The sequence below is a fragment of the Littorina saxatilis genome, linkage group LG1 (genome assembly GCF_037325665.1).
Source record: "Littorina saxatilis isolate snail1 linkage group LG1, US_GU_Lsax_2.0, whole genome shotgun sequence".
Lineage (NCBI taxonomy): Eukaryota > Metazoa > Mollusca > Gastropoda > Littorinimorpha > Littorinidae > Littorina > Littorina saxatilis.
The window spans coordinates 4,033,324-4,047,791 of NC_090245.1; the positions used below are offsets into that span (position 1 = coordinate 4,033,324).

General features: G+C 47.7%; 2 protein-coding genes across 2 annotated transcripts in view; one reads left to right on the forward strand and one right to left on the reverse strand.

The window, feature by feature from the left end:
- LOC138959637 (calmodulin-like) overlaps positions 1-14,468 on the reverse strand; it is a 76,681-nt gene that overhangs the window by 35,244 nt on the left and 26,969 nt on the right. The gene's annotated exons all lie outside the window — the stretch shown is intronic.
- Positions 1,218-2,948, forward strand: LOC138959605 (calmodulin-A-like). The gene is made up of 2 exons (XM_070331198.1): positions 1,218-1,405; positions 2,651-2,948. Exons 1-2 carry the CDS (start codon positions 1,336-1,338, stop codon positions 2,929-2,931), a joined length of 351 nt encoding a protein of 116 aa, XP_070187299.1. The 5' UTR covers positions 1,218-1,335; the 3' UTR covers positions 2,932-2,948.

Consider the following 14,468-nt stretch of genomic DNA (forward strand, 5'->3'; position numbering starts at 1 on the left):
ACACACACACACACACACACACACACACACACACACACACACACACACACACACACACACGCACATACACCACGACCCTCGTCTCGATTCCCCCCTCTATGTTAAAACATTTAGTCAAAACTTGACTAAATGTAAAAAGAGAAGAAAAAAAGGTTTCCCTAGCTTTAAAACTGTTGAGTCACATTGCCTCTCGGAGTTTGCTTTGTGCACTCAATGAAAAAGATGCCACTGTCAAAGGTTCCGGTGTTTCACTGAGGCACGTGAAGCTATATAGATTTGTCAGCAAGGTCGATCATTCTGTGCTCTGCTGGAAGCTTTAATTGTTTCTCTTGTTCTTGGGCAAACTCGGTTGATCAATATAAAGCACATAGACGGTTTTATCCAGGAAAGAAAAAGGCATAAAAAATGAATGAAGAATACTTTTGTTCTGATGAGGAAGGGCAAGAAATAACCCGAGGAACGTGTAGGCCCTATTGTTGAAAATTGTTGTTGTGAGCTAAGGGAGCCTGGGAGTGGGTAGCGGCAGTAAGAACAAGACATCTGGGTCCAGTTAAAGGTAGACAACTTCCAGTGCAAGCGATGGCACAGAGTTCAGCCGCTACACGCTGTTGGTTGTTCAGTGGTACGTGTCCAGTGTAAGCGATGCTCAGAGTTCAGCCGCTACACGCTGTTGGTTGTTAGTGCGTGTTCAAGTGACCGGATGCTGTATTTCACGTGCAAGTCTGGCCAGTACTGTGGTGATCAACAGGATTGCGTACAGAGGAAGGACGGAACAAGTTCACACTGCACGTACACACACACACACACACACACACATACACACACACTCACTCACTCACACACACACATTCACCCATACACACACAAACACACACACGCACACACGCACGGACCAACTTGACAGTGTGCAGACTCAAAGACGGTATCCATGTCCCACCCCCATGTCACCCGCGCAGTGGCCCGTAAAAGACCTCGGTCATTCTGCCATAAGTGCGCGGCTGGCTGGTTACAACTAAATTCGCTTACAAATGGGTATCTCATCTAAATTCGGGGTAACACCCGGGAACATGCCCCAAATGGCTTTGCCGTCAGGGCGTAGAAACTTGCATTTCTCTGCCATAAGTGCAGGTGGCTGGTTACACCTAAACACGCAAACAACTGGGTATCTCATTTAAAGTAGTACGGTAACACCCGGGAACATGCCCCTAATGGCTTTGTCGTGAGGGCGTAAAACTTAACTTTCTCTCTGTGTTGTGTGCAGAGCTGCGCGAGGCGTTCCGCCTGTTCGACAAGGATGGCGACGGGTCCATCTCCACAGACGAGCTGGGCACCGTCATGCGCAACCTGGGCCAGTTCCCCTCCATCGACGAGCTCAACACCATGCTCAAGGAGATCGACATTGACGGTGAGTGACTGAATGACCCGTGTCTGATAGTTCCCCTCCATTGACGGTGAGTAACCCGTGTCTGATAGTTACCCTCCATTGACGGTGAGTGACTGTATGACCCGTGTCTGATAGTTCCCCTCCATCGACGAGCTCAACACCATGCTCAAGGAGATCGACATTGACGGTGAGTGACTGAATGACCCGTGTCTGATAGTTCCCCTCCATTGACGGTGAGTGACTGTATGGCCCGTCACTGATAGTTCCCCTCCATTGACGGTGAGTGACTGTATGACCCGTGTCTGATAGTTCCCCTCCATTGACGGTGAGTGACCCGTGTCTGATAGTTCCCCTCCATTGACGGTGAGTGACTGTATGGCCCGTCACTGATAGTTCCCCTCCATTGACGGTGAGTGACTGTATGACCCGTGTCTGATAGTTCCCCTCCACTGACGGTGAGTGACTGTATGACCCGTGTCTGATAGTTCCCCTCCATTGACGGTGAGTGACTGTATGACCCGTGTCTGATAGTTCCCCTCCATTGACGGTGAGTGACTGTATGACCCGTCACTGATAGTTTCCCTCCATTGACGGTGAGTGACTGTATGACCCGTGTCTGATAGTTCCCCTCCATTGACGGTGGGTGATTGTTGGGAGCTATTGTGTGACCCGTGCCTGTTTGGTTGGCCGGATGGGGTGGATGAGTGTGTGAGCAGTGTGCTTGTCAGTCTTCAGCAAGCTTGGAAGATTGTTTGTGAAGTGTGCTAAAGAGGGAGGGGCGGATGTCCCTACAAAACAGCAATGTTTGTCTTTAAGGTCATCAAGTGATTTTGACTTGCATTACTGCCTCGCAGACCAATGTGAGGTATATGTTTGTCTTCAAGGTCATCAAGTGATTTTGACTTGCATTACTGCCTGGCAGACCAATGTGAGGTATATGTTTGTCTTTAAGGTCATCAAGTGATTTTGACTTGCATTACTGCCTCGCAGACCAATGTGAGGTATATGTTTGATTATTGTTTGGATTTTGTTCTGCAATTTCTGGAATAATTATGTGAGTATTGACTTGTTACAAATCTGCTTTCAGAAACAAAAAACAAAAAACAAAAAGTGCGAAGTGTATTTATGTATGCCGCATAAGCCTGTCCTTAATTGAGTGAAGTCGACTTCGGGCTAAATGAAGGACCACCTTTACACCTTCCAGACATTATAAGGACCTGGCAGGTCAATTTAGCTATTTATCTCATCTCTAATTATCATGTGCAGGTGACGGGACGTTCTCGTTCGAGGAGTTCGTGCAGGTGATGGCCAACATGGGCGGGCTGAACGAGCAGTCCGAGGAGGACGAGGAGGAGGAGCTTAGACAGGCCTTCCGGGTGTTCGACAAGTCAGGCTGCGGCTACATCACACCCTCAGATCTCAGGGGCGTGCTGCAGAACATCGGGGAGGACCTCACAGAGGAAGAGAGTGAGTTCAGCCACGGTGTGTGGTCGTGTTGGTGTCTCAGAACTGAGTCAGAAAGGTCTTTCTCACCCAGTCAGTTGTGAGAACTCATATCTGAAGTTCGGGGTATTTGTAGAAGATATGGGAGTAAGTCGAGAGATAAATACTGATGGGAGAATCTCTGGGGGGGTGTAGAGTGGCTTATCTTGTAATGCAGCAGTAGCAGGCTACGTGGAGACGAGGGGGATGGGTGAGGTGGGAGAAAGGGGAGGAGCTCAGACGGGCGTTCAGGGTGTTCGACAAGTCAGGCTGCGGCTACATCACACCCTCAGATCTCAGGGGCGTGCTGCAGAACATCGGGGAGGACCTCACAGAGGAAGAGAGTGAGTCCAGTGTTTGATCGTATTGGTGTCTCAGAACTGGGTCTCAGAACTTGTCTTCTCAAATTTACTTTTTGGAAGGTGTATTTGGGGAAGTTCCTTGGCTCGGATTGCACCAGATTGCTCCATTTTCCTTGTTTTTTATCAACATTTTCCGGACCCCCCTTGGTGGATCGAACACTTCGCGCCCTCAACTAAATGCTTCGCGTCGTCGAATTGTCCCGAAAAGAAATGTTGAAACCCCCCCGCTTAAAAATGATATGATCTGCCCCTGAGAACAAACAGTGCGGGGACAAGAAAGAGGTAGGGAAGGCTTCCTGTGCAAGTCAGGGTTTATGATCTGATAAACGAAGGGAAGTAAGCGCTCTAAATGCATACGACGTGTGTAATACTAATAGAGTAAGTGAGAGTTATGCACAACCAGCCTCCTGGCACCTGAGAGAACATCAAGCATTGAAATTAACAAGCCACTGTCATCCTGAGAGAACATCAAGCATTGAAATTAACAAGCCACTGTCATCCTGAGAGAACATCAAGCATTGAAATTAACAAGCCACTGTCATCCTGAGAGAACATCAAGCATTGAAAATAACAAGCCACTGTCATCCTGAGAGAACATCAAGCATTGAAATTAACAAGCGACTGTCATCCTAAGACGTCTTAAGAATTTCTACTTAGGTCAGGGTTTAGTTGCAGCAGTTCTGCAGATCTCATGTCTGTCTTGCAGAACATCACAGAAGATTGTAGAGAGCTGAAAGAGCTGAAAGAGAGTGGTTTCACTGTGAATGTACCCTGTTGGGAAAGGACAAAAAGGAGCGGGGTAGGGTAACCCTAACCCAGGCGTGGTACGTAGAAAGAGAAAAGGGATGATGAAATGAAAGTTTTACGCCCTCACGCCAAAACCATTAGGGGCATGTTACACGGGAAAACCCAGCTTTGTATGAAAATAAAAAATAAAATTGCGGGGAGGGGGGGGGGGGGGGATGTAGACAGCTGGCTGCCGGCTGCTAGAGGAGACCTGAAATGGGCTTGGGACCTGGTTGGGTCGTCTTGGGTCAGTGCTGAAATGGTTACTTTTTTGGCTGTTGGCCGAACGGACACCCGGGCTTCATATTTTTGCATGCATGTATTCGTGTTTCCAAGGCCTGAGGCTTTCGCTGTGACCCTGGGATCTTTATCGTGCGCATGCGTGCACACGGGGGTGTTCGGACACCGAGGAGAGTCTGCACAAAGTTGACTCTGGGACACACATCCCGCGCCGAACTTGGGGGTTGAACCCACGCGGATAGTAACAACCGGTTTTAAAGCCAGCGCCTCTACCGACTGGGCAAACTTCCCCCACCCCCAATTTGTTGGGGTCAAGAAGTTCCATGGAGGGCGGGGGGTATGGAGTAACACATAGTGTTTTGCTCAGAACATTCCCACCCATGCAGAGCCGCGCTATGGGTACGCATTACCGTGAAGCTGGCAGTCAGTGCTACCAAATGTCGTCTGTGTCTACCACTCGGTGGTGACTTAATGTGGGTCTATGTAAGCAGATGCCAGCGCAAGCAATCTGAATTAAATTGATTTCGTAAAAAAAAAATTGATAATAATTTTTATACATTTAATTTTCAGAGCTTGTTTTTAATCAAAATATAACATATTTATATGTTTTTGGAATTAGAAAATGATGGAGAATACGATAAACGTAAATTTGGATCGTTTTATAAAAAAAATTTTTTTTTAAATGTTCAGATTTTTAATGACCAAAGTCATTCATTAATTTTTAAGCCAACAAGCTGAAATGCAATACCGAAGTCCGGGCTTCGTCGAAGATTACTTGACCAAAATTTCAACCAATTTGGTTGAAAAATGAGGGCGTGACGGTGCCGCCTCAACTTTCACGAAAAGCCGGATATGACGTCATCAAAGACATTTATCAAAAAAATGAAAAAACGTCTGAGGATATCATGCCCAGGAACTCTCATGTCAAATTTCATAAAGATCGTTTCAGTAGTTTAGTCTGAATCGCTCTACACACACACACACACACAGACACACACACATACACCACGACCCTCGTCTCGATTCCCCCCTCTACGTTAAAACATTTAGTCAAAACTTGTGTGCGTGCGTGCGTACGTCCTATGCGCGCGCGCACGTGTGTGTCACAGTGTGTGTGTGTGTGTGTGTGTGTGTTTGTTTGTCACAGTGTGTGTGAGTGTTTTCTCGTTGAGATAATAAAGTGTTCTATGTGTGTGTGTGTGTGTGTGTGTGTGTGTGCGTCTATGTATGCGTGCATGCGTCGTTGCATCTACGGGTGGGTCTGTGTGAGATTTTTTTCTTTCCTTGCCCCTGTTGCCGTCCGAAGTAGATTATCGACCCAGTCAGGTCAGAGAGGCCGACAGATGGCGCGACACGGCTTTGGACAACAAACATGGCCGCGGTTGCCAGGGCAGTGATGGTGAGCAAACGAACACAAGTCCATGTTGAATCCCCTCCCACCCCATTATCGGCCTGTGTACACACACCTTGCTCGGTCATAACCCATTCCCCTTGACATTCCGCTCTGCCAACCGTAAGCCGTCCGGCTACACCGGGCTATCCTGTGTCAGTGCCCCGTCTGAGTTCTGATAAATGTTGATAGTGGCATAATCCACAATTAGCCTTACTGTAGCAGTGACTGACGACAAATACCGAATAAGAATGATCATTTTGAGATTTACTCGGTGTGACTTTAAATCGGGGCTAAATCGGGAAATTGCTATGTTGGCTCACCAACTTTTAAACAATTCGCGGCGTAATTTAAAGTTGCAACAGTTTCTAAATTCTTGTTTCAAGTCTTTTCTTGGCGAGGTCTATAGGAGAGTCCTTCTTCTTCTGCTGTCATGGGCTGTAACTCCCTAGGACACTCGTGTGAAGTTTGTGTGTGTGGCAAGAGTGGGTTTTTACGTGTATGACTGTTTTTACCTCGTCATTTCGGCAGCCATACCCCGATTTTGGAAGAATCGGATAGTCCAAATTTGCAATGAAAGTATCATTGTATTCCGAGGGCAACATAGGTTTGTTAGCAAACTGACTCTTTGCTAGGAATTCTGGAACCAAATATTGTTTATGAACAGTCATTCCTATGCAATGTCCGTTTTCCGTTCGTCATTCCTGGCCGAGTTGAGTATCTTCAGTGAGAACCTCCCGGCAACGGTAGGTGTGGCTCTCGCATATGATAAAACTGAAAAAGGCTGCGAAGAGAGAGAGAGAAGAGAGAGAAGAGAGAGAGAGAGAGAAGAAGAAGAAGAGAGAGAGAGAGAGAGAGAGAAGAAGAGAGAGACTCGGAGAGAGAGAAGAAGAGAGAGAGAGAAGAGAGAGAGAGAGAAGCAGAAAGAGAGAGAGAGAGAGAAGCAGAGAGAGAAGCAGAGAGAGAGAGAGAGAGAGAGAGAGAGAGAGAAGAAGAGAGAGAGAGAGAAGAAGAGAGAGAGAGAGAGAGAAGAGAGAGACTCGGAGAGAGAGAAGAAGAGAGAGAGAGAGAAGAGAGAGAGAGAAGCAGAAAGAGAGAGAGAGAGAGAAGCAGAGAGAGAAGCAGAGAGAGAGAGAGAGAGAGAGAGAGAGAGAGAGAGAGAGAGAGAGAGAGAGAGAGAGAGAGAGTGTCATTCATGCTTGGACACAGAGACAGAGACAGAGACAGAGATAGTCATTACCGCTACGGTCATTTATCTCAGCATATCATGCCCATCCACTCCGGACGACAAACTACCATTCATTCTTCTCCCTCTTCCCCATCTCTCGTGACCCACAGCATGAATCATCACCATCTTCGCCGCAGTGCTTCGGCATAATCCGGCTCCACTTTTTTTCTTCTCATACAATCATCGATGCACATCTCGTTCCAGCGAGTGCATAGTTCCCGCGGATATGTCCCGCAATCCTCTTGTCAGCTAAACCTGCACGTGCATCGCGTGCAAGTGTGACGCAATGAGACAGACCGTGCAAACAAGTACTGCACGTGGAAGGGGCAGCAGAGAACCACAGGACGCGTCTGGCATCGTCCTGGCTGGAAATGGGATGGTTTATAATGATTTTCTGTTAACGAGATGGGCTTATTATCGTTAGTACTTTAGTAGTGTGTGTGTGTGTTAGTGAGCCCTTCACAAAAAACATTATGGTCATATTGGTTGGATGAACTCCGTATATTTTCGTCGGTGCTGATCTTGCAGAACATTTTCTGAAAACAGTACCGACAGTCCGCATGATAACGCACATGCACCCCCCTCCACCTAAAAAAACCAAAACAAGTCGCGTAAGGCGAAATTACTACATTTAGTCAAGCTGTGGAACTCACAGAATGAAACTAAACGTAGTCCGCCGCTAGTGTAAAAGGCAGTGAAAGTGACGAGCCTGTTTGGCGCGGCAGCGGTTGCGCTGTGCTTCATAGCACGCTTTACTGTACCTCTCTTCGTTTGAACTTTCTGAGCGTGTTTTTAATCAAAACATATCATATCTATATGTTTTTGGAATCAGGAACCGACAAGGAATAAGATGAAATAGTTTTTGAATCGATTTCGGAAATTTAATTTTGATCATAATTTTTATATTTTTAATTTTCAGAGATTGTTTTTAATCCAAATATAACATATTTATATGTTTTTGGAATAAAAAAATGACGAAGAATAAGATGAAATTGTTTTTGGATCGTTTAATAAAAAAATAATTTTAATTACAATTTTCAGATTTTTAATGACCAAACTCACTCATTAGTTTTTAAGCCACCAAGCTGAAATGCAATACCAAACCCCGGCCTTCGTCGAAGATTGATTTGCCAAAATTTCAATCAATTTGATTGAAAAATGAGGGTGTGACAGTGCCGCCTCAACTTTTACAAAAAGCCGGATATGACGTCATCAAAGGTATTTATCGGAAAAAAGAAAATAAATGTCCGGGGATATCATACCCAGGAACTCTCACGTCAAATTTCATAAAGATCGGCCCAGTAGTTTAGTCTGAATCGCTCTACACACACACACAGACACAGACACAGACACGCTTTGCGCCCTCGATTTACACTTTTAAATTCTAAAAGTGCAACCCCCTTACTAACTAACTGATCCGACCCTGTAACGGATATGCAGTGCGTCCCGGGACCCGCTCTTTTCGGGTTTTGTGCGTCGCGGGACCCCCTCCTCCGTGAACTTCTAGTGCGTGCAGAACGCAGGGACGGAAAGTTTTGGGAGCCCAGCTATTGTTTTTGGTGGTGCATTACCGCGTCCTCTGTCCGCGTGCCCGACCGTTTGATATTTCCCGGTATTAATGCTCTAATACAGGTCTTGTTTGTTCTTATGTTTCTTTGTTCTTTACTCATGGTCGTCTTGGATTGGAGTACATTGTGCCAGTTACTGTTTTAAAAGGTATAAAATAAAATACGCGTTGTGTAGAACCAGAATCGTAGAACAAATTATAGCTGTCATCGGTCTTGTGACCACAACCTCTCCGCACTCTAAAATATGCTCTCTGACCGCACTGTCTGTCTGTCTGTCTGTCTGTCTGTCTCTCTGTCTCTCTCTCTCTCTCTCTCTCTCTCTCTCTCTCTCTCTCTCTCTTTCTTTCTTTCTTTATTTGGTGTTTAACGTCGTTTTCAACCGTTCAAGGTTATATCGCGACGGGGAAAGGGGGAGATGGGATAGAGCCACTTGTTAATTGTTTCTTGTTCACAAAAGCACTAATCAAAAAATTGCTCCAGGGGCTTGCAACGTAGTACAATATATTACCTTACTGGGAGAATGCAAGTTTCCAGTACAAAGGACTAACATTTCTTACATACTGCTTGACTCAAATCTTTACAAACATTGACTATATTCTATACAAGAAACACTTAACAAGGGTAAAAGGAGAAACAGAATCCGTTAGTCGCCTCTTACGACATGCTAGGGAGCATCGGGTAAATTCTTCCCCCTAACCCGCGGGGGGCTCTCTCTTTCTCTCTCTCTCTCTCTTTTGACCGACTTAAAAAATGAATTTCAATTCAATCTCTCTCTCTCTCTCTCTCTCTCTCTCTCTCTCTCTCTCTCTACAGTAAAAACAGGTACCCCCCTCTCCGCCTTCCGGATCCACTGCCACAAAAGCGAAGAGTCTTACAGTCAGCTTCAATGTCACTGCAAGTCTCTATGTCAACGCCCACTGCTAGTCTAGACTCTGGAGAATCTCACTTGACTCGGATCGATAAGGGAAGACAAAAGAGAGGGCTGGAACGTCTTCGCGGTAAATTCCCCTGATTTCAATTTGATTAGCTCCCTTTGAAGAAGGCGTCTGGGTCGATGGACCAACACTGGTGATACATTTCACACTAACAGGATGCGCGCGCCCCCCTGTCGACAAAGAATAGCGATCCATGAATTTCTTGGATTTTGTTCTCTCTTTCTCTCGCAGTCTTTGGTCTACTTCGCTTACTCGGTGTTCTGTCTACTGGCTTTTTATGTTTTAGTTGTTTTCATAATCATGTTTGGTTGTTTAAGAGCAGACGAACCACACTTTTTTTTTATCCATTGTTTAATTGTATGGGCAATCAATTATGTCTTAAGTCATTTCTTTCATCCTCCGACCTCGGGATTGTAAAGTTTGTTCGTCGAACTCGATATTATCATTTTACATTTGTCTGTGAGCCTGTCTGTTTTCTTACCTGCTTTAGCTGTCTCTTCTCGTCTCTCTCTCTCTCTCTCTCTCTCTCTCTCTCTCTCTCTCTCACACACACACACCCACACACACATACACACACACACACACACACACACACACACACACACACACAAACGTAGAGGCAGACACAGACAGACAGATAGACAGAAAGACAGACAGACACCCCCACACACGTTTACTATCTTTTTCTAACTCTCATTCATGATTCCCGTATTGGTCCTGCTTTCACGGTCCACACCTTACATGGTAGCTATTATCAGAGACATAGATAGAAGTCTGTATGTATGTCTCTGCTATTATACAATTCAGTTTGACTATATATTCCTGTTAGAGCTATTCCCGGACAATTAATTTGGTCTCACATACTCTGAGTTATGCACAGGGTGTGGGCGGGTGGGGGTGTTGAATACTCCGATCTGACTTTAAATCGTGCATAAAACATGGCCTGTACAAGAGGCCTACTCAGGGTGATGTCAGTGACAATATATCAGCTCACTCTACACCTCCACGCTCTCAACAACAGCGTAATAATATTTGCAGTGGCAACTGCCGCCAATTTACAATTACACATCTGGGACAGGCTGATCTTTCTTAACCCAGTGTGGGATTTTCAGTGGGGCGACCACCCCCAACCCAGCGCGTCCCCGGGTGGCGGATAGGGGAACGGTCTTCAGATATGGAGATCAGCCGCTTGCGGCCGCGGACCAAACTGGCTCCGGGTGGGATCCCGGAAAATCCTCCCCCCTGTGCTCTCAGGGTAGGACGTACGGGCCATGAGCTAAGGGTGAGGTAACCCCGACAGAAAACCCCGAATGCTGAAGACGGAGGACCCGGGCCGCACGGCGCATTCTAACAAACCACGGGTACACGCACTTACGCAAATGATGACACAATCAACCAGCACAGATGGAAATGGCGCTCGCCCATTGAGGACCCCCCAGGGTGGAGCAGCGTCGGGTCCCATGCCTCAAAGGGACCCAGCCCCAACTACTGGAGGTCCCTCCCGTCCGTCTTGTCACGCCAGGGGACGCGGGAGGAAAGTGACTGGCACTACCACAACCAGGAAGAAACCCAGTCAGCAGCGACCTTTTCAGGTCATGCACTGGAACGCAGAAAGTATCCTGAACAAGAAGACAGAGTTGGAGCATATCCTGCATGAGAAGAACATCAACATCTGCTGTATTCAGGAGACGCACCTGACACCCCAAAAGTCCTTCAAAGTGAGAGGCTACCAATGCCTTAGGTCCGACAGAACAGACCGAAGCAAAGGAGGAATCCTGACCCTCATCAGGAACAACATCAATGCCTGTTTGATAGAAACGCACATGGAGGACTCCGAATATCAGGTGATTCGAATCCAGACGAAGACATCAGAATTCCATCTTGTCAACTTCTACTGCCCCAATGATAGACACCTCGCCCTTGACACGATCCCCGCAAAGGCCTCCAACTTCATCGTGGTGGGTGACTTCAACAGTCATTCACAGAGTTGGGGATATGACCACCTGGATCGGAGAGGAGAAGAGGTGGAGAACTGGCAGGACGACAAAGGTCTCATCCTTTTGAACAGTCCCTTTGACTGCCCTACATTCTATTCCAGAAGATGGCACACTACATCAACTCCTGACCTAGCCTTCTGCACGGAAGACATGCACCAGCTAACCAGCAGAGAGGTCGGAGAACAGCTAGGTGGAAGTGACCATCGGCCAGTCTTTTTGACCCTGGGCATGGAGTCCTGCACTGAAGCTTCCTTCCCACGGTGGAACTACAAAAGAGCGAACTGGTTCCTCTTTAGACACCGCACCAGCGAACTCACCAAAGACATCAGAGTCGAGGGTCGAGACATCAACATGGTGGCGAAGGACTTCAACATGAGCATCCTCAGAGCAGCGCGTGAGTCCATTCCCAGGGGTGCCAGGAGAGACTATAAGCCCTACTGGAGCAATGAATTGCAGGAACTGGATGATGATCTGGCAGACGCCAGAAGGGAAGCAGAAGTCAACCCGTCACAAAACAACAACATCCGCCTCCAGGAAGCCAAAGCCAAATTTCTCAAAAAGAAGCTACAGGCAAGACGGAGAAGCTGGCAAGAGAAGACAAGCTCTCTGAACCTTGAGAAGGATGGCAGAAAGCTCTGGAGGCTCACCAAGCAGTTGAATGATGAGAACACCAGCAGAGGAAAGATCACATTAGAAGAGAACGGGAAGGTGCTAACTGGAAAGCATGCTGCCAACCAATTTGCTGAAAGCTATGCAGCTGAGAGCAACCTCCATGTTAGCCCCGAGAAACAGAGAGAAGCAAGAAGAGAGAAAAGAGAGAGACCTGCCAGACAGTTGACAGTGGACGCCATGAGTCAACCACTCACACTCCACGAGCTGCACTCAGCTCTGAAAAAGTCAAAGGCGAAGAAGTCCCCTGGCCCAGACGGCATCACCAACGAGATGCTAACCCACCTTGGTAGTGCAGCAGAGAACAAGCTACTCGAGGTCTTCAACAGCAGCTGGCAAGAAGGATCGCTACCACAACTCTGGCGAGAAGCGATCATGATCCCCATCTTAAAAAAAGGGAAGGATCCAAAGAAGGCCACCAGCTATCGCCCAATCAGCCTCACCAGCTGTGTTGTGAAGACCCTTGAGAGAATTGTGAACGAGCGCCTCAGGTGGTACCTGGAATCCAGGAACCTCCTCGCCCCTGAACAAGCTGGATTCCGACAGTTCCGCAGCACTGAAGATCAGGTCACTTACCTGGCGCAAGAAGTTGAAGATGCCTTTCAGGAACAGAAGCTGGTCTTCGTCACCTGGATAGATCTTCAGAAGGCCTTTGACAAGGTCTGGAAAGATGGACTCCTTGTAAAACTGCTGAGGAAAGGCGTGTCCAGCAACATGTACCAGTGGATTCGCTCTTACCTCTATAACCGCAGGGCAAGAGTTAACGTCGACCAGACCAAAAGCAAGAAGTTCCTCCTTCGTCATGGCGTCCCTCAGGGCGGAGTCCTCTCCCCAACACTCTTCCTTCTCTTCATCGACGATCTGGTGTCTGAGATGCCCAAGGGGATCAAAGCTGCTCTCTACGCAGACGACCTTGTGATCTGGTGCAAGGAGGAGCACGCAAGTACTGCCACCTACAGAATGCAGCAAGCGGCAGATAGGCTGAACGCATGGGCAGAAGATTGGTGCGTCTCCATCAACAAGGAGAAATCCTCCACCACCCTATTCACACTGTCGCCAAAGCAGAAAGCCGGAACCATTAGGCTTGGTGGAACTCCTCTGAGAGAGGATGAAGAAGCAACGTACCTTGGTGTCACCTTTGATAGACGGCAGACCTGGAAACCACACATTGCACAGGCAGAGACGAAGGCCCGGCGCAAGCTAGCCATACTCAGGAAGCTGGCAGGTACCACCTGGGGAGCGAACGAGAAGATACTGAAGACAGTATACCAGGGAACAATCAGACCCCACCTCGAGTACGGCTCCACAGCGTGGTCAACCTCAGCCAAGACAAACCTGCAGACCCTTGACCGTGTGCAAAACCAGGCCCTCCGACTCATCACCGGTGCAATGAAATCCACGCCCATCAAGGAAATGGAGAAACTTACCACCATCCAACCCCTCTGTCAGAGAAGAGAAGCCAAGACTATGGTACAGGCCGAGAAGCTCAAGTGCCTACCCGACCACCCCATGAAGCACAGACTGAGCAACCTCACCAAGAACCGGCTTAAACGGAGCAGTTTTGTACACGAGAGCAAGAGACTTTCTCGACAGTACAGGGAAGTCCTTCCACAGAACACTCTACCTCTGACTCAAGAAGAAGAGGAAACCCCCAAGGCAACAGAGAAACCAGGCATCCAGATCTGCACCAGTGTTCCACATGTTACCTCAGGAGAAGATCAGAATGACACAGCTCGACAGGCACTCACCTTAGCCCTGATCGACGAACAGTACCCAAAAGAGGCGTGGATCCATGTATACACCGATGGATCAGCAACTAACGCCGTGCTCAATGGAGGTGCAGGCATTCTCATCCAGTTCCCTGGGGGACATACAGCTACATCCAGCGTTGCCACTGGCAAACACTGCACAAACTATAAAGCAGAAGCAGAAGCTCTCATGCAGGCCGCCTCCTTCGTTCAGGACTCCGCAGACCCTTGCTACCAAGTTGTCTTCCTCTCGGACGCCCTTTCAGTCCTTCAGGCCCTAGAGAACGACAAACTCCCACAGCTGGCCAAAGCATTACAGATGGTCAGACAAACCAGAAGAGTTGTCCTCCAGTGGATACCAGCACACTGTGGGATACCAGGAAATGAAAGGGCAGATGAGCTGGCAAAAGAAGGAGCCGTGGAAGACCAACCTGAAAACAGTGTCAGCTTTAGTGAGCAGAAGACAATCATCAAGGCATTGATGAGGCCAAGGACAAACAGAGATGACTACCACACAATGTCCAGAGAGCAGCAAGTCAACCTCATCAGACTGCGTACTGGCCACAACAGGCTCAATGCTCACATGAACCGAAAGTTCAAGCTGGCGCCATCACCAACCTGTGCCTGCGGTCAAGAGGACCAAACAGCGGAACACATCTTACAGCGATGTCCCTTACTA